This window comes from Poecilia mexicana, unplaced genomic scaffold, assembly GCF_051168715.1.
Source record: "Poecilia mexicana isolate PSO_F unplaced genomic scaffold, ASM5116871v1 scaffold_15, whole genome shotgun sequence".
NCBI classification, from domain to species: Eukaryota; Metazoa; Chordata; class Actinopteri; order Cyprinodontiformes; family Poeciliidae; genus Poecilia; species Poecilia mexicana.
This window is the reverse complement of record NW_028263384.1, coordinates 29,536,437-29,560,906: the sequence shown is the minus strand read 5'-3', so window position 1 is coordinate 29,560,906 and position 24,470 is coordinate 29,536,437. Positions and strand designations below refer to the sequence as shown.

At 38.8% G+C, this 24,470-nt stretch overlaps 1 protein-coding gene across 1 annotated transcript in view; it reads right to left on the bottom strand.

Annotated features, from left to right (window-relative positions):
* Positions 1-1,547: 1,547 nt before the first annotated feature.
* The window catches only part of mypn (myopalladin), a 28,099-nt gene continuing 5,176 nt past the window's right edge, over positions 1,548-24,470 (bottom strand). The window contains exons 4-21 of the mRNA XM_088013216.1: positions 23,289-23,464; positions 23,160-23,211; positions 21,877-22,240; positions 21,291-21,365; positions 20,749-20,890; positions 19,970-19,993; positions 19,578-19,694; positions 18,474-19,086; positions 14,512-15,426; positions 13,856-13,988; positions 11,953-12,030; positions 10,226-10,672; positions 8,816-8,895; positions 7,506-7,632; positions 7,216-7,423; positions 6,560-6,725; positions 5,405-5,538; positions 1,548-5,319 (exon numbers count right to left, since the gene is read on the bottom strand). Of these exons, the coding sequence (XP_087869342.1) occupies positions 5,141-5,319; positions 5,405-5,538; positions 6,560-6,725; positions 7,216-7,423; positions 7,506-7,632; positions 8,816-8,895; positions 10,226-10,672; positions 11,953-12,030; positions 13,856-13,988; positions 14,512-15,426; positions 18,474-19,086; positions 19,578-19,694; positions 19,970-19,993; positions 20,749-20,890; positions 21,291-21,365; positions 21,877-22,240; positions 23,160-23,211; positions 23,289-23,464 (4,030 nt within the window). The 3' untranslated portion in view covers positions 1,548-5,140. The remainder of the gene's footprint in view (positions 5,320-5,404; positions 5,539-6,559; positions 6,726-7,215; positions 7,424-7,505; positions 7,633-8,815; positions 8,896-10,225; positions 10,673-11,952; positions 12,031-13,855; positions 13,989-14,511; positions 15,427-18,473; positions 19,087-19,577; positions 19,695-19,969; positions 19,994-20,748; positions 20,891-21,290; positions 21,366-21,876; positions 22,241-23,159; positions 23,212-23,288; positions 23,465-24,470) is intronic.

The following is a 24,470-nucleotide window of genomic DNA, read 5'->3' as shown; positions in this document are numbered from 1 at the left end:
TAAAGTAAAGTAACATAAAATCAATGTTCAGCGCTCAATTATTCAAAATACTTTCAAAACTGCAAGAAATATCCACTAAATTAAGACAGGAAGATTATAAAAATTTGAAGTCATTTGACAAATAAGCGATCAGTGAAATATTTCCTTTTATTAAAATCAAACATATTCTCATCAGATTAAGCTGCAGAGGCAGGTTATGAATGATTAATCTCCCAGATTAATGCATGTTGCTGGTAGCGGGTCATGCACACACGCTGATGCTGTCTGGTCATTTCGGGATTGACCGGTTCGCTGTGCATTTGGGCATATAATCCCATCCACCAGTCGGTTCATTTATTACAGATTGAGTTTGCCAGCTGCTGCTCGTCCTGTCAGGCCTTTACGTGGTCCGTACTCTCTGCCGTGATTGGCTGGTTTAGGCACTGATGGCTGAGTGATGCCATATGTCACAGCTGAGGAGAGAGCGGCCTGCCCTGACAGAAACACGTCTCCGTACGGAGGAGCTGAGATTAAGGACCGAAGCGTACGCTTCAGAGGAAGAGAAAGTGTTACCCAGGATTCACGGATTAAAGCTGGTTGGATTAAACCACAGAATAATTTTCTAACAAAACAGCAGAAACAAATGTATTTACTTTTTAGAACTTCAAGTCTCACTGAAAACATTTAGGTTTTAAAATCAGAATATAACTGCTACCATGGTAAAACTACAGTCGTTATGATTGCAAATATAAAGCAGGAAGATGCAGCATGCCAAGTTATTGATTAAAACAGAAACATTTGAACACTGATTCAAAGCTCACAGGAGAAACGCCCAGTTAGCAAGTAGCAGCTGGTCAGATGGGGCTCTGACTCTAATTAGGTCATGTAAGGTGAATGTGATTTTATGCCTGTTTGAACTCCAATCCGCTCCAATTGGACTGATTAGTGATGCTTAATTGGCTTCTGAGTTTTCCCGTTTTTCATTGGAATCAGTTTGAGCCAATAGAGATAAATGATCAGAGGAAAACAGGCTTCTATTAGTGATGGATTTACATAAATATCTAAATAAGTCAATAAATAAATACATAAAAATTCAGGAATGTAGCCAGTAAGTTCTAGAAGGTAACTTTAAGGTTCCAGTAACATAAGTTTCTGAAAGTGACCGAAAGGTTTCAGGAAGATAATCCGCAAGTTTCAAAAAGTAACCTCAAAGTTTAATAAATACTAAAAAGTACCAGAAATAAACTTTAACATTCTAGGAACATAACCAGTATCTTCTAACATGTAACCTTAAAGTTTCTCAAACAGAACTTGTAAGTTCCAGAAAGTAACACTGAGGTTACAGAAACATAACCAGTAAGTTTCAGAAAGTAACTCGTTCGTCATCCAACATGTTAATCTGTAAATAATATGGGATTACTGATATAAAATGAAATTCATTTTAGGGAATTTATTACAGACAAAAACTAATCGAACCTGGAAAATTTGAATCTGCAAACTGGATTTATTTCTACTATTTTGCAGAATAATTTAAGACGAAATCCGGAGCAGAATAAACATCCCAATGCTTTGCATAAATATAACTTTATTCTGAGATGGACAAAAGTATTTTACAGCAACTTTACATCAGGTGACCTTCTGTTCGACATCCGGACTTCATTTCATTAATCAAAGTCTGTTACCGCTGTCATAGAGCGGAAAAGGGAAATAAAATGGTTTTATTTCTAATACCAACTCACTTCTCCAAACTTCCAACTTTTACTGCGGCTTTATTTCAATAGATACATTTCTGTCAATACGAAGCTCAATTAACTCAAAGAAAGAAAGATTTATAATAAAAGAAAACATTTTCAATGGATCAACAACAAGCTAGACATGAATCAGCAGGAGTTTGTCCATAAGCCGCAGGTATGCGTGAAAATTAAAAATACGGAGCTTTAATGTGAACTAAGAAATCAAACAATTTTGTTGAATGAATAAATAAATATTTCAATACAGCAGAGAAAAGGAAAAATTACAGACACTTTTCAGACACTGTTGTTTTTATTTAGGACATGAAATTCATGCCAAACTTTGCTATAAAAACAAGTAAAGTTTGGCATAAGCAATTAAATTTCTCCAGATTTCATTAGAAATAACAAAATAGAAAAATCACTTGTGGCGATCTTTACTTGCTTTTACTACAAAGAGAATATAGATGCAATCTGAATTTGAAAAACATTCTGGATGACTTTTGGACCTTTTGGCTTTCCATAAATTGTAGTAGATTCTGCTTTCTATGAGAGATGATGCTTTCCTGGATATTTTACGCTAGGAAATCAAAAATATTTTCAGAGATTTACATCTTCCTGAGCCCATTTTAAACCCTTTGCATCCAGGTAAGCAAGGTAAATAAATACTAAACAATAAACTTCACTTAATCCAAGTTATTCACCTTAATTTGTGGGAGAAAAATACTTATTTATTTCTAAATTTTTGATTTTCTTTTTTTATATATAAATAAAAGTGATGCATTTATAACAAATTTTCCAGTGATTTTTATTTTATTATATTATATTCCACACAACAAAGTTTCCAGTGAATATAAACATTATGTGTTAAAACACAATTTTAAATACATTTGCAAAAATCTAAATTCTTTTTCCTAATCATCATAATAATGTTTTTATGTGCAGAATTTTGAGGACAGAGATTAATTAATAAAATTTGGAATTAAAAGGTGGAAAAACCAAAGCACTGGGAATACCTTTAGTAAGTGCTGGGGAACAAAAACCAATCCTGTTAGTTTAACCGTGTAACTTTCTGAATATTTTAGATTTAAAATGACTTTACAAACCACAGTTTTACTTCTACACATACATTTCACTCATCACAGCAGAAGTTTCTGTCTCTGCATTAATGGACTCAGTGGAAACTGTCTGAGCACCAACAGACGCCAACATCTTCAGTCTGTTCTCTGCTTTTTGGGTTTCAGCCAATCAGCAACAAGGAAAATATGTTATTGGCAGCCAGGAGCGTTTCATTCGGCGCCGTATTAAAAAGGATGAGTACATTTCCGCCAAAACATTCTGAACTTTTGAGATTAATCTCTGAAATCTTCTACAAAAAAAACATGAAAATATTTTAGCTTGAATATCAGAAATTTGCAAGAAAAAAGCTCAGAAAGTTTTAGTTTATTCTCATAAATTTTCTAGAAAAGAATAAATATATTTCTGAGTTTGAAAAGTTGAAAATTTACTCGAAAACCCCCCCAGAAATTTTGAGATTACTCAGAATGTTTTATTTTTTGGCTTTTGGAAATTTTTAGAGTTTGACAAGTTGAAAAATTTTAACTTTTGAAACTGAGAAATTTCTATTTTTCTTCTAGAAAATTTAAGATTTTTCCTCGTATATTTTCGAGTTTTGGAGCTCAGAAATTTTAAAGTTTTTTTTCTAAAAAAAGTCTGAGGTCAATCCCAAAATTTCAGATGTTTTAAGCCAAAATTAACTTCTCTCTTTGGTTTTGTTTAGAATGCATTTTTTTCTTTTGCACTTTTCATTTATTCTTTCTGAAAAAGGGGCATATTTTCAGGGAATAATCTGTTACTTCCCACAAAAAAATCTGTGACTAGTTGAGTTCTTGCTGTATTTTAATGTCTAATTTTGGAGAAACAAAAATCGACTTGAAAGGATCTGAAAAGTGTCTTTTTGCTGATATTCTCAGCTACAGGTGAACGTTAGTAGGCAACCGGCACAAGCAGCTCAGGTAAATAGGCGGCAAAAGAACCACTGATGGAACAGAACCAACAGTTAAGAGCGGAGACCAGCAGCGTTAAGCATTCATCGCGTCTTCACAGATAATTATAAGATAAAAATTATGTGAATCAAACCTAAAAGAGAAAAACGTCTCAAGTGGCTCATGAGACTTTGCTAAGACTGCGTATGTTTTTTTTTTCTGCATGTAAAACTTTGTTCATATGTCTTTGAGTAAATAGGAATGGTGAAAAACTACAGCTGCGTTTCCATTTACCTTGACATTGTGCAAACTGGAATTATAGAAATAAGTTCGCTCAATGGAAACACACCAATTAAAAAAATGCTTTGTGATTAACAAAAAAAGGTTTTGCGCTTGGATGAAGTTTTTTCAGCTGAATCAAAATTTGCAAAACACTTTTTTTGGTAAATCACATAAATCACAAGTCAATTTAGCCTTAATTCTTTTGGCAAAATTTTATGTTCATAAATGTACATTTCTTAATGAAGCACCATATTTTCTCCATTTTTTAAGAAATGAAGAAAAATGTAATGCATGTATTTATACATACAGTACATTTGTATAAATGTGATTTTTCTGTGTACTTTGTTGTGTGTTTGACATTTAAGTAAAATAAAGATTCACAATGGCGATGCAAACTTATTTACATGATTTTAGCTGCATTTCTTACTTAAAGAGGCAGTGTTACGTAAAATCGTGTTTTTTGAGCATTACATCGTGTTATAATGTTATTACTGCATCTAAAACAAAGCTGGAGTGCTGCCGTGATTCTTTCATGCATGTTTGAGAAATCATTTAATCTCCATGGCAACCATTCAGCTGCAGATTAGCTGGGTGGACGTAGCCCCGCCTTCGAGACGCAGCTCCTCCCCCACTCAGCTCCTTCAGACTAGCCAGCAGTAATTAGCAAACACCTGGTGGAACATTAAAGGGTTGCTAAATGTTGTTAAAGAGTAAATAGGGGAGCCATGTTGGGATGAATTCCTGAAGGCAAAGTTTCAGAAAGAGCAGGAGATTTTAAAGAGACAGAGGCCCAATTTCAATGTGTTAAAATACAAAGTAAAAGTTATATTTGATATATTCAGCATTTTTATAATTACTGAAGGTAAGATAGTTACTTGATTGTGCTAGAAAATGGCGTTATGTGAGAGGAAAACATAATACTGCCCCTTTAATGGAGACGCCTCAATTGCAAAATCATGTTTTCTTTTTTTTACTTTAGCGGAACGTCAACAAAGTTTTCTGCATATTTGTAATGGAAACGCAGCTTTTCAGTGCTGATTGCTGCTGTAATCTGAATGCAACACTTCAAAAATGTACCACACAAAATCTGCTCTGTTGGCGTTTTTCCCCGTTAGCCTTGTCGTGTTTGGACCTGGCGGTCACAGAACACGGCGGACGGATCCGTCACAGCTCGTCGCTCTCCAGGGTGGCCTCCGGAGGCGAGCTGGCGAACAGGAAGGGGCTGGTGTCTGACGTGGAAAAGGCCGACTTAATGTCAAGCCCCTGGCCTGTCAGAGCGGCGTAGCAGCTGCTCGCTCGTGGAGCTTTCCTCATTGGTGCTGGGATACTCTGATGCCACTGTGCTGAAGACGCAGCAGCAAGCTGGAGTTACTACACAGTTACAGAGCGGATATCTTCAGAAACCTGACAGCTGTGCAGAGTATTTACCATAGATATCAAGTCTGCAGGTGCAAGATACAACTCCAGCATCGTTTTTAGCTGACACAGTGTACCAGCCAGCATCGTCTTTTGTTGTTGGATGAATAAGAAGGCAGACATATCCTGTGGAGTCCTGCGTCATGCTGAAATAATAATAAAGAGTTCAGACTTATTTCCACCAGCAGATAATTTAATAGTTCAGCAAAATGTTTCACAAGAACGAGGCACAGAAGTTAACAGTGATTACATCTTTTCAAAAAAAAAAAAAAAAGAAAAACATTAGCCACTGGAAAATTCAGGATGGAAACATTCAGAATGTGACCTTGCACTAAATGTTCCAATATTTATCACAGATTAATACTTTTGGTGTCAAATTGTACATAGTTGGACCCAAAGAAATCATACTTACTTTTTTATATTTTCTTGGTTTTAGGTTTCATAATTCAAAATGGCTGCCATAGTTATAATTTACCTTACATTAGCAGTCACTATTAGCCAGCTAACTACATAACTAAGACCACTAACTACTAATTTGCTAAACAACTTTAGCTCTGCTAATACCAAACAGTTAAAAACATAAAAAAAACTATCAGTGGCTAACACTAAACGCATTAAAATGAGTGGAAGCTAATGCTAAACACACAAAACAATTAGCAAAAGCTATTGCTAAACCACTGCATTCAGAAGCTAATGCTAAATTGTTTAACACATAAAACAATTAGCAGAGGCTAACATTAAACACATTAAAGGTTAGACGAAAGTAAAACTAAACAGCTAAACACAAAACATTAGTCAAAGCTAACAGAACCACTAAATGTTAAAAAATTAACAGAGGCAAGCACTAAACACTTTAATAAATTAGCATAAGCTAATGCTAAACTACAAAACCAAAAAAACAGTGGAAGCTAATGCTAAACATACAAAGAAATTCGCTAACGTTAACGACTAAGCTCACTGTATAACATGTCTCAACTTCTAGTCATTTTTAGGACAAACTTAATGTTTAGATTGTAAAAAAAATCCCTTAGATTAATTCCTCCATGGTAAGAAAATGATAATATTCTGACCAGTAAATATTCACAGTCCTTCATTTTTTTTATGTTACAAACCATTTAAATCTGATTTAGTATAATTTTCTTAGAAATAAAAAGAAAAAGTACTAACCTGATTCTGCTCTTCGTTTTTGAAATGGTTTCATTGTCTTTCTTCCAGAAGATGGCCGGAGGCGGCATTCCCGCCACGCGGCACTCCAGCCTCACCGGCGCCCCCTCAGGAATACCCATGTTCTGCAGCTTCTCCACGAACTGCGGCGGGTGCTTCATTTCTTTCTCTAAGCAGGGAGATCACATTTATTTCACTTATTTTATGGCAAAACAAAAAATTTTTAAAGTAATTACAAGCTGTGTTTCTATTTCAAATGTGCACAAAACTGTTGATATTCCGCTAATGTTGGAAAAAAATTATAACTTCGCAATTGCGTTGTTTCCATTAAATAAGAAATGCATTCAAAATCACACATAAATAAAATAGTTCTCGCCAAAGCCATTAAAACATCATCCTCCTACTTCCTGTCATCTTCTTTGTCGTTTCCAGCAGTGGTAACATCCGGTTGTTGATCATGTGACTTGCGTGATGCGAAAACATGTTTTCATTGCAGTTTTGTGAAATAAATTAATTTCAATACAACCAAGTAGTGCCAAAAATTTCTATATATTTTTTTTAAATTGGCATGCTTCTATTAAGCAAATTTATTTTCATAATGTCCAATTATCTGGTGAATGGAAACTCAGCTCATGAATGTTTAGGTAGTGACACCTCACCCACGACTTTCAGCTCCAGGCTGAAGGAGCTCTGTCCCGCCTTGTTGCTCGCGATACACGTATACGTTCCCGCATCGTTCTGCGTCAGCGGGTCGATGACCAGGGAATGGACGCTGTTCTCACGCACCAGCATCTTGTGGTTGAGGTCTGGGTAGATGGGCCTCCCGTTAACCAGCCACATCAGCTCAGGGCTGGGGAGCCCACTGACCTGGAGATGACACACCAAAGGTAAGGCGGAGCTAAAAGAAGAGCAAAACGCTCATGTTCTCTGTGTTTTTAACGGCCCGTACTTTGCAGTCGAGTCGGCAGAGTCGGCCCTCGTGAGCCATCATGTCTCCGGGAGCCTGGAGGAAGTGAGGTCGGAAGAAACGCTCCTGGGTTTGTTCACCTTCCACTTCCTGGATGCGAGTGCGAACCCTGGCATCATCATCAGCAAGGCATGTTACAGAACATTTCTGTCATTTTATCAGGTTCAAACAGCAGCAAAATTACAGCATGCAACATTTACTTGAAAGGTGACCTAATATGCTTCCTTGACCAGGTTAGGATGGGTCGATGAGCTACATAAAACATTTTCATCATATTTTATGCACACAATCATTTCTAGATAATGAGATTTTAGCTGTTTTATGGACTCTTGTTACTTTAAATCCAAAAAAACCTGCTGCTAGCCGCACCCCTAACTCAATGTGTACATTCATGAAAACAGCCGCAACCAGATGCGCAATTATACAACCATGAGGCTTTGAAAAGCATAAGTGGAGCCTCCTGCACAACTATCAAGAATACAGCAAGTGGTTTCTGGATGGCAAGTCAACAACAAAACACTCGTCTTCTCTAAAATGTGACATAACTGTTCAGACTGCAGACGCTTTGAAAACAATCAGATACGCATCTGAATTAGATCCACATGTGTAAGTTGGATGTTTTTAGGCGGTAAGAAGATCTGAATTGATCTGTTTAGACTATGGTGAAAAAGTTGGATGAGTCGCATCTGCCTGCTTTTCAAACCTATGGAACTGGGCTGTGATCAGAGGAGATTAATGTTAAACATTTAAAGGGGCAGTGTTATGTAAAATAGACTTTTTTTAATTCATGTATGATTGAGAAATCCTTTAATCTCCATGGCAACCATTCAGCTTTTCAAAACCCCAGGATGGGCCTGGCTCCGCCCTCAAGGCAGAGCTCCTCCCCCTCTTAGCTCCTTCAGACTAGCCAGCAGCAATTAGCAAACACCTTGTGGCGCTGCTGAGCTCATTATAGGAGCTGCTTCTGAGTTAAACGCTGGTAAAAACGTTGATAAAGGGATAAAAGAGGAGAAATGTGGTGATGACTTCCTGAAGGCGGAGTTTCAGAAAGAGACATTTTTAAAGAGACAGAGGCCCAATTTTAAGGCATTAAATTACAATGCCAAATTTCTTTAAAATCGTATTTTAACTATATGGGATTTTTATAAAAAGTTGATTGTGACACAAAATGCTGCCCTTGGAAGTGATTTGGACATCCACTACATCAGACTGACGTTAGTCCAGGAACAGGAAGGAACTGCTTGTTCCTCACACTCCGTTTGTCAGATCGCATCTGTCTAAGGTCTGCTCACCTCTGAGACTGGACAGGCGTCAGCCGGCTTCGCGGCGGTCCAGACTGGACAATCAAATGTCCCGAGCAGCTGATTCGTCCCTGGAGATCACCAAACAGCAAATCCAAAATCAGCCAGAGTCTCCAGCAGGACGGTGTTGACAGAAAGGCCCAATACTCGCTCTGCACCTTGCAGCCCTCTACGAAGCGCACACTCAGTCGAAGTGAACATAAGGCTTCGAGTGTACGCCTCATTCCAAAACGGCAGAACTGGGCATTAAAAACGACAACTACAAGAAGCAATTGACTTTAAATGTACAGTACACGTAATTTAGCTTTCCAAAGCCTTTACAGCAGATATTTGGCTGTTTGCTGACTTGTTGAACATGGAGAAAAATTCACACAGGTACAGTAGAGCAAAACAAAAACTATTTCAATACTTTACCTTTGGAAAAAGATTTTTTTTGTGACAGACAGCTTCCTTGCTGAACATTGCCATATTTTCAAGATGGAAACTTTTTATCATATGATGATTTAGTCAAAAAATACAAATTAAAATTCAATTTAACATCCTTAAAGGCAATTCCTCCTACTATGACTCAGCTACTTAAAGGTATGATTAGATATCCAAGTAAGAGTAGAACCACTTCAACATGTTTTTACTCAAGTACAAGGAAAAAACTATTTGGTAAAAAGTATATTCAAGTACTGAGTAACTAATCAAATTATCAATCATTTAATATTTAAAAATTATTTAATCAGATGAAACAAATATAAAGTTTAGAGAATCAAATGACGATAATTCATATAACAAAAAATAACAAAATCAGGAAAAATATTTTTTTTCCAAATCAGTTTCTTTCAATAAAAAAACTGATGAAACTTTAACAAAAACTACAGGTGTGCATCTCTGTCTGGTGAATTTTTGGTTAAAACATGTTTGTTTTTCATTCAGTGGGTAGAAAATCAGAAATTTTACTCAAGTAAAAGTAGAAATGCTTCATAATAAAACTACTCAAGTAAACTTAAAAAGTACAGCACAGTAAAAATACTCCTACAAGTACATTTTTACAAAAAAGTAACTCAAGTAAATGTAATTACAGCCAACTCTGCTCGCCGGTTGCCTAGCAACAACTTGCTGGGTAACAAGCAGTTTCAAGTTCCCCCTACCTTTGGTTGCCTAGCAACAGCAGCAGATTAAGGTTTTGCCTCACAACTGCTTAAAAGTACAAAACTTTATGAAGTGAAAACTGTGAATAAAACCAGAAATGTCATGTCAGCAGTTTGGGAGTATTTCAGATAAACATACTAATTATCGACATCGGCCGAGATGAAACGCTTACACACAAGTTTTTCAGGCAAAGCATGAACGCCAACAGGCCGGAAGTGCGAGTTTTGGGACCGGGCCAGGAGAGGAAGGATGAAAGTGAACCTGAGGGTTGGCGGCCATGACGGTGTAGTTCCCGTCGTCGTCGGCGACGGTGGACTCGATGTGCAGGCAGCAGGTCCCGTCGCCTTCCCTCAGCTTCTGGTACTGGGTGTTCTTCTTCAGGATCTGCTTGCCGTCCTTGAACCAGTAGACCTGATCAGGACCAAAGATGTGAGCGACTGAGTGAAAAGAACGACGGCGGACAGTCAGAACCGGGCCGGGTTTCACCTTTGGAGGCGGGACGCCCAGAACTTTACAGGTGAAGGTGACGGGAACGCCTTCCATCGCCTTGTAGTTCTTCAGCTTCTTGTCGAAAACCGGGGCGATGCATTTCCCAGTCGGGATGTCGTCGTGCTGAACCTCGTCGTCCGACTCCTCCACCGGCGTTCGCTCCAAGCGAAACTCAATTTCGCTCATTAACCGCTGCTCGAAGTTGGACACTTTGTACTCCTGGAGAAAGAAAAGCAACAACGTCCGAGTGATCAGGCAGTCAGGTTAGAGCGAAGTTTCCATATTTTCATCAAATCTGCCTGGAAAACTGACGACTGCAGCCACATGCAAACACGTTTACATCCAAAACATGTGCAGGAATCATCAGGCATCCAAACTTATTCCTCACATAAAGTCAGATGTACCTTTAACACAAATTTATAATTTATTAAATCCTGTTTGCTGTTACGGTTTGGAAATTGGTGCAGCTTTTACAAAAAATGTTGAACTTTCATGCAGAGAAGTTTGACTGTCTGTCCCATTTGACTGAGTACCAGGACCAGGCTAAGAAAAAAGATAAATTACGAGAATAAAGCTGTATGAGAATCAAGTCATGCGACAAAAAGGTCATTTTACGAGAATAAAGTCATAATAATGTGAGAAAAAGGCGCAGTTATGAGAAAAAAGTTGTAATAAAACAAGAAAGTCATAATATTACCAGCATGAACTCATGTTATGAGAATAAAGTTATAAGATAAAAAATTCATCTTACAAGCGTAAAGTCGTAAAAATACAAGCAAAAGTCATAACATATAGGAATAAAGTCATGTGACAAAAAAAAAAAAAACGACAAAAATGTCAACATTTTACCAGGATGAAAAAAAAAATTTAATGAGGAATGTTAAGAATCAGTTTTACAAATAGGAGGTATTTAATCTTTTAACACATCAGCATCAGATTATCATCAGTAGCACGACTTTGAAACAATTATTAAACTTTTTCCTCGTACTCTTACGGCTTTCTTTTGGTAATATTACGTCTTTATTGTACTAGTATGATTTTATTCTCAAAATAAAAAATCTTAGTCTGGCATTAATTTAGATGGTGGAAAACCTGAACTGTCAAACCAAACAGTTCAGGGTAAAACAGAGAAATAATCGCCAAGTTTCTTTTTATCCTTCAGACCCCAAATAAAACTACAAATTAGTTGTATGGATCTCAAGCCCTTCATGGGAAACTAATCAAGATAAAAATTGTTGAAAAGCTTCAAGAGGAAAGTTGAGATGTAGATTTAATAGGAAGCTGAAAATTTAAGGAATTTTCACTATGAGTTTTGACTGAATTATTCGTGCATGTTATACATTAGTCAACAGAAGCTTAAATGCTGGATTAGCGATATTAATTAAAATGATTATTTGTAAAAAAGAGCAGAATAATGAGTGCGTATTTTGAAAGTTTCTGGTCTGAGACGGTAACTCATTCAGCCTGGAGCAAAGCAGAGCCGAGGAAGATCCTTGTACCTCATCATAGTTAATGACAGTAGCAGCATTGTTTGGTCCAAGGAGTCTGCTCGCTGTTTTCCCCTTAACACTCAGCTTCTACGAGAGGACAGGGATGGATGAACACCAACGACACACAAATGTACAAACATCCTGCACTGGCCTGTCGCAATAAGAAATCAATACATAGCTCCCACAGGTCTGAACTGGAAGTGATCAGCGCCATATTGGTAGGCAAATGCATAGCGGATTCATGGCTTCGAGACAAAAAAAAAAGAAAATACCAATATGTGTGTGAGAGAAAGATACCCATACTTCCCAAACTATAAGGCGTACTTAAAATCCTTTAATTTTATCAAACAATGAAAGTGAACCTTGTAATTCGGAACGTTTTATATATTGTTCTGGAGTAAAACAACCCCTTCTTGTAAATTAATATGATCAATTCTGGTTGTGCTTACTGACCGATTGGAGCGATTTTGTGCTCTGTCAAAATGTTTTAGTTACATTACGGCTACCGTAGTCCGGAGCGCCGCGGAGTAATACATGCTGCGCTTTGATTGACTGGCTTATCAGACTGTTTTGTTTCGCCTTATAGTCCGGTGCGCTTTATGTATGAAAACAGATCTAAAATAGAGCATTGTTAACAGTGCGCCGAAAAATACCGTACATGAACAAAATGGCTGCTGTCGGGATCGACCCGTATGAGACGGAGAAGGAAAATGTGTCAGACGATGTGGACAAAGCTGCCTCCGATTACCTACTACGATACGGCTAACTAGCTAGTGAACACGAAGAGTACTGAACAATCAACGTTTAAAATGATTTGTAAATAACTTACGAACGCCTCATGTGAATGACGAGGTTCTGGTGCCTGACAGAGTAAGTACGTAACAAACACGTAGCATACATGTCCGTCTAAGCTAGCAGATACAAGAAAAATTAGCTAAGCTAATTTTGCTAGTTCGGCTGTAAGCACGACAGTAAATAAGTTAGTATTACACAGAGATGGACAGAGTACTCGTTGTAATAGTTGTAATGTACTTATGTTGTTTATAAGTTAGACAGGAACGAGGCGGGAGCTAGCTCTAAGTTTATAGCCTTTTCACTGTTGTCATAGCAACTGTCTGCCAAGATGGTTCAGTTCACCGAAGCGTGATGTCACATGAGAGCTGCATGATAAATTAAAACAAGCTCAGTAGTTTCTATTTGCATGATTTATCATTTTTTGTCAAAAACTGGATGGTAAAAGTCTTCAGTCTGGTGCTTTGGTCTCAACTAGACGTTTTTTGTAAGAGACTTCATAATTCACCTTATTTGTTGTTTTGTTTATTTTGAATATTTAAAATGTCTTCCAGTTCCAGTGTTAAATATTCATTAGAATTATTACAATTTTATTACTTGAAAATAGTCTCAAAACCACAATATTATCGTTTATCGCAATAACTTCAGGGAGAATTTATCATCCAGCAAAATTTGTTATTGTGACAGGCCTAATCCTACAAGCTGAGAAAAAAAACAACCACACACACAAGCTGCAGGTTTGAGCGTGCAAACTGTGTGTTGTTACTCTGTGAAAGACATGGATGATGTTGGCTGCATGGAGGAGGATTATTAGGTGTGGGAATTAGTCTGAATCCATGTTTGTCCAAACATGAGGGGAGAATGCATACATGCAGAATCCTTTTACACCTGTTCACACACCTGGTGGAGACGTGTAAAACAACCCCATGTAGAGAAATACTTTGTTTTACATGAAAAGCTGTGTCAGTTTTTACTCTTTTTCCATATTATCTGATAAGTTTGGAGGAGAACAGAAGTTGTAACGTTTGTTTTCTGTTCTGTGGTTTTCTTTCACCGAGTTAAACTTTAAAAATAACTGAGCAGTTGGTTGCACAGAAAGGTTTCAGATTTCAGACGATACCTGCTGATGTGCAAACTGAGGAGCATCGCTTTTTAACCGAAGTGTCTTCTCCATGTCCTGGAGGAGAAGCTCTTTGCTCTCGCGGATGTTTTCAGCTGACGGCAGGCGAGTCTTGGGAGTTTTCTTTTTGACCCTGCAGAGGATGGAGATGTAATGAAGGTAAAAATCACATTTATTCTCGCTTTCTATAAAAACAAAAATCAAGATTCTATTTTTAAGCCATGTCAATCAGCGCTAGCTCATAGCAACGTTTGTTGATTGTAGCACTGCTAGCTTGTAGCAATACTAGCGTTTATCAGAAGGAACTAGGGCTGCAACTGATGTTTATTTTAGTAATCAGTTAAACGTTCAATGATTCTGACAATTAATTGGGTAAAAAATTGCACATTCTACATTGTCATTAAACCACTGAAGCCCTTTCTATACATTAAAAATAGATCAAAAGGTTTTGGCTCAAACATATTTACAGACAAATGTGTTTTTATCTTAAATGCAAAATATATTTTTGTACAATTTTAGATTAATTACTGCTCTGAATATATATTATTTTTCACAAAGTAGATTTTTTTAAACGATTAATCAATGACAATTATTTTAAAAAATCGATTAATCACGATTAATCACGATTAATTGTTTGCGCCGCAGAGGGAACTCACCCTGACGGAGCTCCTTTGGGAAGCCCCATGGAGTTGGTGGGCTGACTCGGGCTCAGTGACGGCAGGACGGAGCTCAGGAAGGCCACCGGGTTCTGGATGGGGCTGGGCGAAGAGCTGCTGGAGGTTGGGGAGGATGCCTGCGGCGGCGACTGGGCCCGTAAGCCCAGACCGCTGCTCAGGAACGTGGGAGACGACAACAGGGATGGAGGGCTGGTGGGCGACTTGAGAACCCTGGTGGGGGAGAACCTGAGCGGCGGGGAGAACGGCGGTGGGGTTGGGGAGCTGGCCGCGGACGAATTGAGCTCGGCGGCCAGCTCTTGCAGCAGCGGAACCGGCGATTCTGTCGGAGACGGACTCCTGATGGGCGACAGGGTCTGAGCAGCGATGAACTCCTTGGGCCGGGTGTAGCTGAAGGACACGGCGGTCAGGTTCATCAGGGAGGCGTGGGTGCTCCGGAGCTGAGGAGTCGGGGACGTGATCTGCAGAACGGATGAATCTGGTGGAGTGGCGCTGAGCTTCGGGGAACTGAACTGGGCCTTGGGTCCGGCTCTGCTCAAAGCTGCGGGGGAAAGGTTCAGATGGGAGGCGTGGATGGTGTTGGTTGGACTGGTCACCAGGGGGGATATGTTGAGGTGAGGAGCAGCAGGAGGAGTCCAGGAGGCGGCGCTGAGGGCTGGGGCGGAGCTGAACGAAGGAGCTGGAGGTTTGGTGGCGCTCAGTGGAGGAATCTGAGGTTCACGGTGCATTCTGGGAGACCACAGAGGACCTTCAGAGGGACTTTGGACCTCAGAGGGGAGCTGGGTCTGGAATGGGTGGTGGGGCCGGTGATGGGTGTGGGGTTTGGTCTGAGGTTCGCTCTCCTGCTGCTGCTCCAGGAGGACCTGGTTGTGCAGAAGCTGAAGCTGAGCCGGGTCCCTGTTGATGGAAACGAACGCGAGCGACACAAGTCTTAAATCTGTCGGGACATAAACCGACAGAGAGCAAAACAAAGTCCTGCTCAGAAAATACATTTTAATATATTTTACATGTAATATCTGAACGGTTTGACTTGAATTTGCTTTCAGCTTCCATCTGAGTCGATTCTAAACTAAGGCTGTTTTCAGTAGGCTCAGTCTGACTGGGGACCATTAGTTGCAACATTTGTTAAATTTTCAGCTGTTGTGGTTCTCTTTCACGCCGCACTGAGTCAAACAAGCCAAACTAATTGAAAAACCTCTTGTGTCTTTGATAAAAAAAAAAACAACAACAAAAAAACACATTAGGCATTTCTCCTGCTAGCGCTAAACTAGGTAGTTTGTTTTGTTTGTATTTACCCAGAATGCCCTGCACTGTAGTCCACTTCCTGCTTTGGAGCATTCTCCAGTCGGCTTGCAAACCACCCCAAAGCAGGAAGAGGACTGTTGTGCAGGGCATTCTGGGTAAATACAAACAAAACAAACTACCTAGTTTAGCGCTAGCAGGAGAAATGGCTTGTGGTATTTTACCAAAGAAAACAGAGAGAAATCCTACAACCACTGAAATCTGATGCTACTTCTTGTGAAAAAGGAAACTGTGTTCAGTGTCTTGAGAGATTTTCATGGTGGGTCCTTCAGTAATTCTTGTTGCAGCGCCCCCACAGGCGAGGAGGGGAACAGGTTTTTAAAATTACTTTGTTTCGTTTTACATAGTGCAGTGAGAACAAACTGCAGCAGCTGAAAAGGTCACAAATGTTGCAACTTTGACCTCCAATAGAACCGAATCTACCAATTTATCAGGTGTGAAAACACTCTAGGCTATGATTGACCAGAAAAACGTATCGGTTCTTCAACTTTTAATTTACGTTCACGCAGCAGATTGATTCTCTATTCCATTTTTTTTGCTGAAATCTGATTTAAATTTTTTTTTTGCATGGCCGTTCAGGGCTACTAATTAAGTGTGACTGCAATCAGACTTTTGTGTGAACGGTTTGCAACCCCAATGCAACCCGTACGGGCAGAAGAAAAATGTAAACATCACACAGAAGTGAACTATTTATGGAAATAGTTCACTTCTGTGTCAGTAATAACTGACGCCATTGTTGACTGGATGAATTTTTAAAGTTCCTTCAGCAATGGGAGACGACAGTATTGTTACAATATTATATCAACACAAAGGAAGCAATAAAGCCAGCTGAACAGACATGTTCGAGTTTCACTTGGGTTGCTAGGTAACGGGCTGGGCTCTGCTGGGTTGCTAGGTAACGGTGTTGTGTCCAAATGCGACTTCACAATCTGGAGGATTTTGAAACTGCTCATTTTCCAGACACCAAAGAACATTAACTTTTTGCCAATAAATAGTTGGGTATTTTGTTTTTAAGCGCTTTGACAGTTTTTAAAAGCGGCTGAGACCCAAATGGAAGTACAAAAACATGCAAAATGTGAATTTTCTCTTTAAATTAAAAACAGATGGACTTTGTTTACTGTTTAGGAGATTTCTAAACTGGTTTCACTGGATTTAGAAGCCTCAGAATAAGAAACAAATTTAAATTAGTGTTGCTGTTTCTAATGAAAACGATAATTTACAATAAACTTTGTGACAAAATGTGTAGAAAGCTTGATGGGGGATGAATACCTTTGCAGAGCTCGTTGTGTTTTATGTGCAGCTGAGTGGGGCATGCATGAGGAAAACCGAGCTGTCCTTTTATGGAATAAAAACAAGTGGCTCACAAACAGCACCATCTCTTCTCCAAACAAATTTACCTTTCAGTGTTAGCAGCTTTCAGCTTATTTAACGTAAATTAATGCATTTCTGCAAAACAGTGAACTATAATTTCAAACTGAAATCTTAAACAACCAATAAAAGGCAAATACAAATAAAAAAAGCAAACTTACAAATAAAAAACGCCATCCTTTGTTTTAGAAAGCCTGAAGATCCACATTTTCACGTCTGCATGTGAGTTTAATAACTGAAATGTTTGCAGCTGATGTCTGAGTGAAAGCAGGATGAAGCGTGCCGCCTCCTCTGCAGCGTTGACACATCCCTCTGCATAACTCACACAACTCTCAGCTACGGTGGCAAACAAATGGTCGACTAATGGTTTATTAGATTAAATTTAGTTCATATCGATTAACTAATACCCGCTGAGACCTTCTTCTAGTGTTGCAGTTTGGCTGCCATCCAGCAGAGGGCGCCGCTGGTCATCTTGAAGCAGAATTTGTTTATGCAGATAACAAAGATGGCAGACAGTCGAGCTGCATGACGAAGCTAAACTTGTTGATGTGCTAGGAGGTGAAGATGTGTCGACAGAAACGCGGCGGATTTAACGGAGAAAAATCGCAACATGATGAAAAAACATGGCGCCAAAACGCACAGTTGTTTTTGAGGGCTGTGGTGAGTTAATGCAAGTTTTAACTTTCCTTCTAGAGTAACAGACAGTACTTCTGTATGAATATCTGTTTATGGGGAATTAAGAGTTTAACATGGTTTGTTCTTTTAAAATCTCCTTAGTAACTTAAAAAGGCTGCTGATTTGGTATGTCTTACTATTAATTGATTTGAGTTGGGAAGTTTTGTTTTCTATTTATAATTTATGGTAATTTACTACGAATTTTATTATTTTTTCATTAAACTTAAATTTTATTTTTGTTTTCTCATATATCTGCTTATGATGTTGACATTATTGTGTAGCAGCTGAATTGCTGTAAATGTGCTACATAAATAAACGTTGACTTGATAATTAGGTCTACGTTTAATAACGTGAGAAAACCACAATTTTCTGTTTATTTTTTTTCTGATACAAAAAATTGTTAAAATATAATGTTCTTTTTTAAAATTTCATCTTATTATAAAAAATTTAGCCCATCATGTTATGGACAGACGGTTATGGACAGTTTTCTCTTTATGCAAGAGAAAACCTAAGTTTTTAAGAAAATGGCCGCCTATAAATTAGCTGATCAATCAGCTTTATTAATCGATATAACCTATATATATCCTGGCTCTACTTACAGTTTGGGCTTGGCCAGCACCGGCGGCGGCTCTTTGCCGGACAATGCCAGACTGAGGTCTTCGTCGTAGTCGCCTTGTTCTTCGTCCTCCTCATCCTCGGGGAGTTTGAAGTGGACGCGCAGGCCGACCCTCGCGCCGGACCGGGAGTCTCTGTGGTTCGTCAGGGTTCCTGTTTTCAGGCAGGAGTTAGGCGGAGGGTCAGGCAGGGGAACCACGCCGCTGCCGCCATTTGGCCGGTTTGGGGCTGCCTTGGCATTTCTATCCGACGGTCTGGACGCTTTCTGCTCAGATGTATTCGCCGCCGCAGGAGAAACGGTGAAAGGACTTTGACTGGAGAAAATCTGCCTGGGGTTCTGGAGGTCGACACGTGGACCGCTGGACCCCGAGACGCCGTCCAAGTTCAGGACAGAGGGCTCCAGACGGAGGGTGCTGGTGTTTAACGGGTCGAGGCGTAACGTGCTGGAAACCAGCGGCTCGAGGCGGATGCTGCTGCTCACCGTGACCTCTGGCTGGGAGGTCACAGCCGGAGCCGATGGGGTGAAGCTCTGGCCTCGGTGGGACTCTGTCAGTAACCCACTGAAAGGCCTCGCATGGCTGCTGGTGCTGCTGTTAGCTGAGAAAAAACAAATAAATTTACCCAAAAATACTATAGGGTTCAAACGATTAATCACAATTAATCGATTATTGAAATGGTCGCCTAATTTTGTAATCGATTAATTGTTAATTGGAGAATACAGATTTTTACAAAGGGCACTTGGTCAGAGCAGTAAATTAGCCAAAACTGCATATAAATAAATATCTTGTTTAAGATAAAAACACCTGATTCAGATTTTATAAGGAATACATTTAGGGAATAAAAAGCTTAGTTTCTTATTTAAAAAGGAATTGAATTAGTTGTTTATTTGCATTTTTATGTATTTCTAATATTGTGTAAACAAAAAAGGTTTAAGTGGTTAAATAAAAAATCTCCAGAATGTGCTGCGTTTTTATTGGATTAATCGTCAGAATAATACACAGATTAATCGATTTATAAAATAATAATTTGCCCTAAACCCTCTGAACTCCCCACATTTTTCATTCTGTTGAAAGAAAGAGGAGTTTTACCTTTGACCCTCAGAGCAGCAGAGCTGGATACCGTTCCATAATTGTTGTTGGCTGTGCAAGTAAACATCCCTGAGTCCTCTGGAAAAACCTCAGCTATGACCAGCGTGCAGATTTCCTCTGCAAGAAAAACAAAACGAAGAACCCTGCATCACTTCAAACAGCCCCGCAGCGTGTTTTTCTGCGCATCACTTCAGCTGGGAGTCGGTGTGCAGCTGCTGCAGCAGGACCACATCAGCCATGGATGGGGGATACCTTATAAGGTCCAGTCTGTGGGAGTAGCAGCCTGGCTTATGTACAGAAGAAGAGCTGAGGACTTTAAACACTGCAGCTCCTCTAAACGCTGCTCTGGTGAAGCTAGCTCACGTGTTTCAGAGACTGAATGAGTTTCATACCTGCTTCTGCTGGAGATCTGGGCTCTGAAACAAGAACAGAAACCAACTTTGGTCACAAACTGATCTATAAAAAGCTTTTTTAACAAATTCATGATGATTTTTGTGTGAAAAATACATTTGAATTGAACACAGGGCTCATTTAGTTTTATCTGTTTAGTTTCTGACCTTTTCCAGCTACAGTAAAAGTTCATTTTGTCTAGTTACAAATTTCACTTCCTAAAGAGAAGCTGTCGTTATAACAAGACATAAAACTTGTTTCATAACAAAACGTTCTCATTTAAACAAGAAACTTTATAGTTACAACAAAAACGTTCAACAAATAGTGTCTCGTTTGACAGAGAAACTCTTTTGTTATGACTCGATAAAACTCGTCTCATAATGAAACTCATCTATATAAGAAACGTGCCTTAAAACAGAAAACATTCTTGATATAACGAGAAGCTTTTTCATGAGAAATAAGAGTGGTATACAAAAATCTCATTAAACTAAAAAACTTATAAAACTTCTTATCACAAGAAAGTTTCCCTTTATGAGTAGATATACAACTTGTCTCGTTAGAACAAACTCATTAAAACAAATGTGCATGCCACACTTTTCAGTCTTTTTTCTTGTAAAAACCTTTTGTAAGTCTTCCATATCCCCTCTGCTTCACAGATAATACAATTCATTTAAATGTGAACATCTGAAAATCACATTAAACAAAGAACAAACTGCTCTTAAATGCCTCCACTTTTCTTCTTCGGCGTGTTTATTCAGACAGATATGAAAACGGATTTTACTTTTCTGTAGGATCCTGAAATCAGGAGAGTCCTGTATGAGTTGTCCATCCCTGAACCAGTCGACCCGCGGAGACGGGACTCCCTTCACCCGGCACTCCAGCACCACCAGCTGGCCTTCTGACGCACTCAGATCCTGCAGGCTCTTTTCACACAAAACAGGAAACAGAGGGATACATAAATACAGCTGGAACCACATATTCACACACACACAATAAATGGACACATTCTTTTTTTTTCTCATATGCCTTTATGTCAGAATTACCAAAGTTATGTCTATTTGCTAAATGCTGGAGCAGGAAACCCAACAGGTTTGACCCAAGTGATACTGATGAGATGTATGTAAACTTCTGGATTGAAAGAAATTTACAAAAAAATAAACATCTAAAAATGTTCTCAAACTTTTATGTTATTTAGCAAATAGAAATAATTTTGGTGATTCAAACTGACCCAAAACAAGAGAAGTTTGGTCTGATTTTACTTCAGACAGAAAGAAAATAAATGTTTGTCTCTTAATTCAGCGTTTGTAAACTTGTGGTTTCTACCTTGGTGAACACCGGAGCGGCCATGACGGGCGGCCCGCTTCTTTCTTCTGAGTAGAGCTGGCTGAAGGTTGGAGTCTGCAGGAAAACACAAAGCCGGGTAGGAACTACCTACATTTCTTCAACAGCTTTGATTTGAGTAATTTTATTATGAAGTATTTCTACTCTTACTTGAGTAAAATTTCTGGATTTTCTACCCACTGAATGAAAACATACATGTTTTAACCTAAATTTCACCAGACACAGACACACACCTGCAGTTTTTGTTAAAGTTTCAGAAGTTTTTAATTGAAAGAAACTGACTTGGAAAAAATGCTCTAACCTTTGGTTATTTATATTAATCATTTCCATTTTGGTGTTGAAAATACCAAAATTACCTATATTTTGGTCCGTCTGACAATGTAATTTTTAAACAAATATTTAGAAATGCTGCTAGATTTGAACTGATACATTTTTAGAAATTAACTCAGTTCTCGAGCAACAATAATCACATTTTTTTGCTTCTTGGAAAACTTCACAGGAAGACATGTCGGTTGTAATATTTGGGATAAAAATGAGGCTGCAAACGGAAACCTTGCGGTTTGTTTACCTGAAGTTGTGGCGTTTGTGCTGCAGTGGACAGTATGGACGACTCGGCTGGATTTAAAGCCAATGTTGAAGTGTTTTCAGTTTCTGTTGGTTCTGCTGAAGTGGGAAACACCTGCACAGGTAGCACTGCTTGCTCCTCCCCCGCAGGAGGAGCCAGGGTCACTCTGGAGAGCTCGGGGACCTGCAGTATGGTGGCAGATGTCCGGACCGGTAGAAGAGGTTCTGGAGCGGTTTGGGTCAAATCCTCCTCCGGTTCCACTTCGGCTGCTGCGAGCGGAGACGAGGCCGAGTCGTCGTCCTTCACAGGCCGAGTTTGGTTTGACGACTGAGGTAAAGATGGAGATGACTTCGGTTTCCGCTGCAACCTTAAAAAACAAACAAAACAGATGTGAGGCAAGAACAGGGTTATGCAGATTTGGTTGTTAAAAGCAGGAATCTGATGCAGAAATGTATTTTTATTTTAGACTTTCGTTCTCACTTTTGGAAACTACTTAATTAGAGATGCAATTTATCCACTAACAAGTTAATATAAAGGTGATTGATTTGATTAATTGAGGCTCTTTCCGTAACATGAAACGTTAAATTTGTCATAACATGCTAAATTTAACAAAAACAAAATTAAATTTTAACATTATTTTGTGACAGCGGTATTAAATATTTAGTGAATAAACAGAAAATTGTGGTTTTCTCACATTGTTAACCTTCGAAGCACATCTGTAATTTCTGGTAGAGAAGTTGTCGCAGCTCCGTTGTGCGGAATAAAACGCTATGAAAGTTAAACTTAAGGAGTTTGTCGAGTGTTTCTATTTCAAAACAGAACTGCATTAAGTGATTTTTTTCACCCCACAGCGGACTCTATTCGGACCAGGTTTGGACCGCTTCTCTTTCCTGTTCTGGTTCGGCCGCCATCTTGTATCAACTGGTTTCGCTTGAGGATGACCAGCGGCGCCCTCTGCTGGATGGCGGCCAAACTACAACACTGGAAGACGTTAATCGATTCAAACTAATCTTAATCTAATAAACCAGGTTTTAGACTTTATAACCATCAGTGCTCCCAATAAACTCAAACATGTTTACATCCCTGCTATAAACTGTTATAGGCATAGTTTTAAAATTTTATTTATGGTATAAGTTGATTATGTTAATTAATTACTTTATGACGAATAATGATTAATAGATTAAAAAAAATTGGCAGCTAAATAAATAAATTTATTTTATTTATTTAGTTAGTTATCAGAAAGTAAATTTCTGACTGGATTGATGTGCCATGACAGTAAAACTCACTGGGCTACATGATCAAATCGCTGTTCAGCCTCAGAGTCTGAAGAGGAAGCACCTGAAGGATGAGACAGGCGTGTGAATAAAGCCCTGAAGAGGTGATTATCTGATGCTTTAAATAAACGTGAGCCTCACCTTCAACATAGATCTCAGCCGACGTGGAGTCCGTCCCGTAGACGTTGGAAGCAAAGCAGGAATATCGGCCGGTGTCTTCCTCAAAAGCCTCTGCTATGACCAGAGAGTGAAGCTCGCCGCTGGTGATGATCTGAATGTCAGGGCTGTTTTCCAGTTCCTTTCCCTCACAGAACCACCTGAAAGTCAGCAGAAAGTGAACCACCTCGTTTTTATTTGTTCATCTTAGGATCTCACTGGAAAGTAACTTATTCAGAAACTCTTTTAAGTTTAAAAATCTGAAAATTGTGACATAATTTTGCATTCGGACACTTTTACTCTGATACTTCTAAATAAAACCGTTCATGTAATTTAATCTGCTCTGTGAAGGCTTCAGGCAGGGTTGGGCGATAAATAGTTGTTTTTTTAATCAATTAATCCTTTTTGGTTTTTGAAGATAAAATTTTTGAAAAATCAAACTTTTTTCCCTCACCAATGCACTCCTTGGGTTTCCATAGTTCAGAGTGATGTCAGCACTGAGGGCGGCCATCTTGCTTGAGAACCATGTTTTACAGCTTGTATATTTGTACTTTAAATTCAGGTCAAATCTACAATTAAATATTCGTGTTTTAAATTTATTCCTTATTTTTTACAAAAATATAGTCAAAATGTCGTAGTCCTATTACTATGACTATTCTCGTCATAGTAATACGAGAATAAAGTCTTAATATTAGAAGAATGAAGTAGTAATTTAACAAGATCTCCAACACAAAAACCAAAATTAATTATCCAAGATTTTCTCTCAATAATTTTTTTTCCTCATAATTTTAAGATGTTTCTCTTGTAAAACTGCATCTTTGTTGTGACTGTATTCTCGTAAATAAGCAAGAATTACACCAAACTGGCCATAATGCAGTTTTGTGTGTCAAATAAGAAGATGTTGGTGGTGGTTGTGTCTTTTTTTGCTTCCATTTAACCATTTCTGGTCGGATTCCCATCAGTCAACAGTTAAAGATTTTCATGAGCAAGTCGCATCTTTTTTACTGCAAAACAAAAAGCATCACTGGCACCGATAAACCAAGTGAAATTTGAAAGAGAAGGAGAAATATTGACGTACTTTGACATAATGTAGCATATAAAGCCTCTGCTACGCTCTTTTAATTGTAAATCTATAACGGTAAACATCAAACTCCTCCGTCCGGAGCA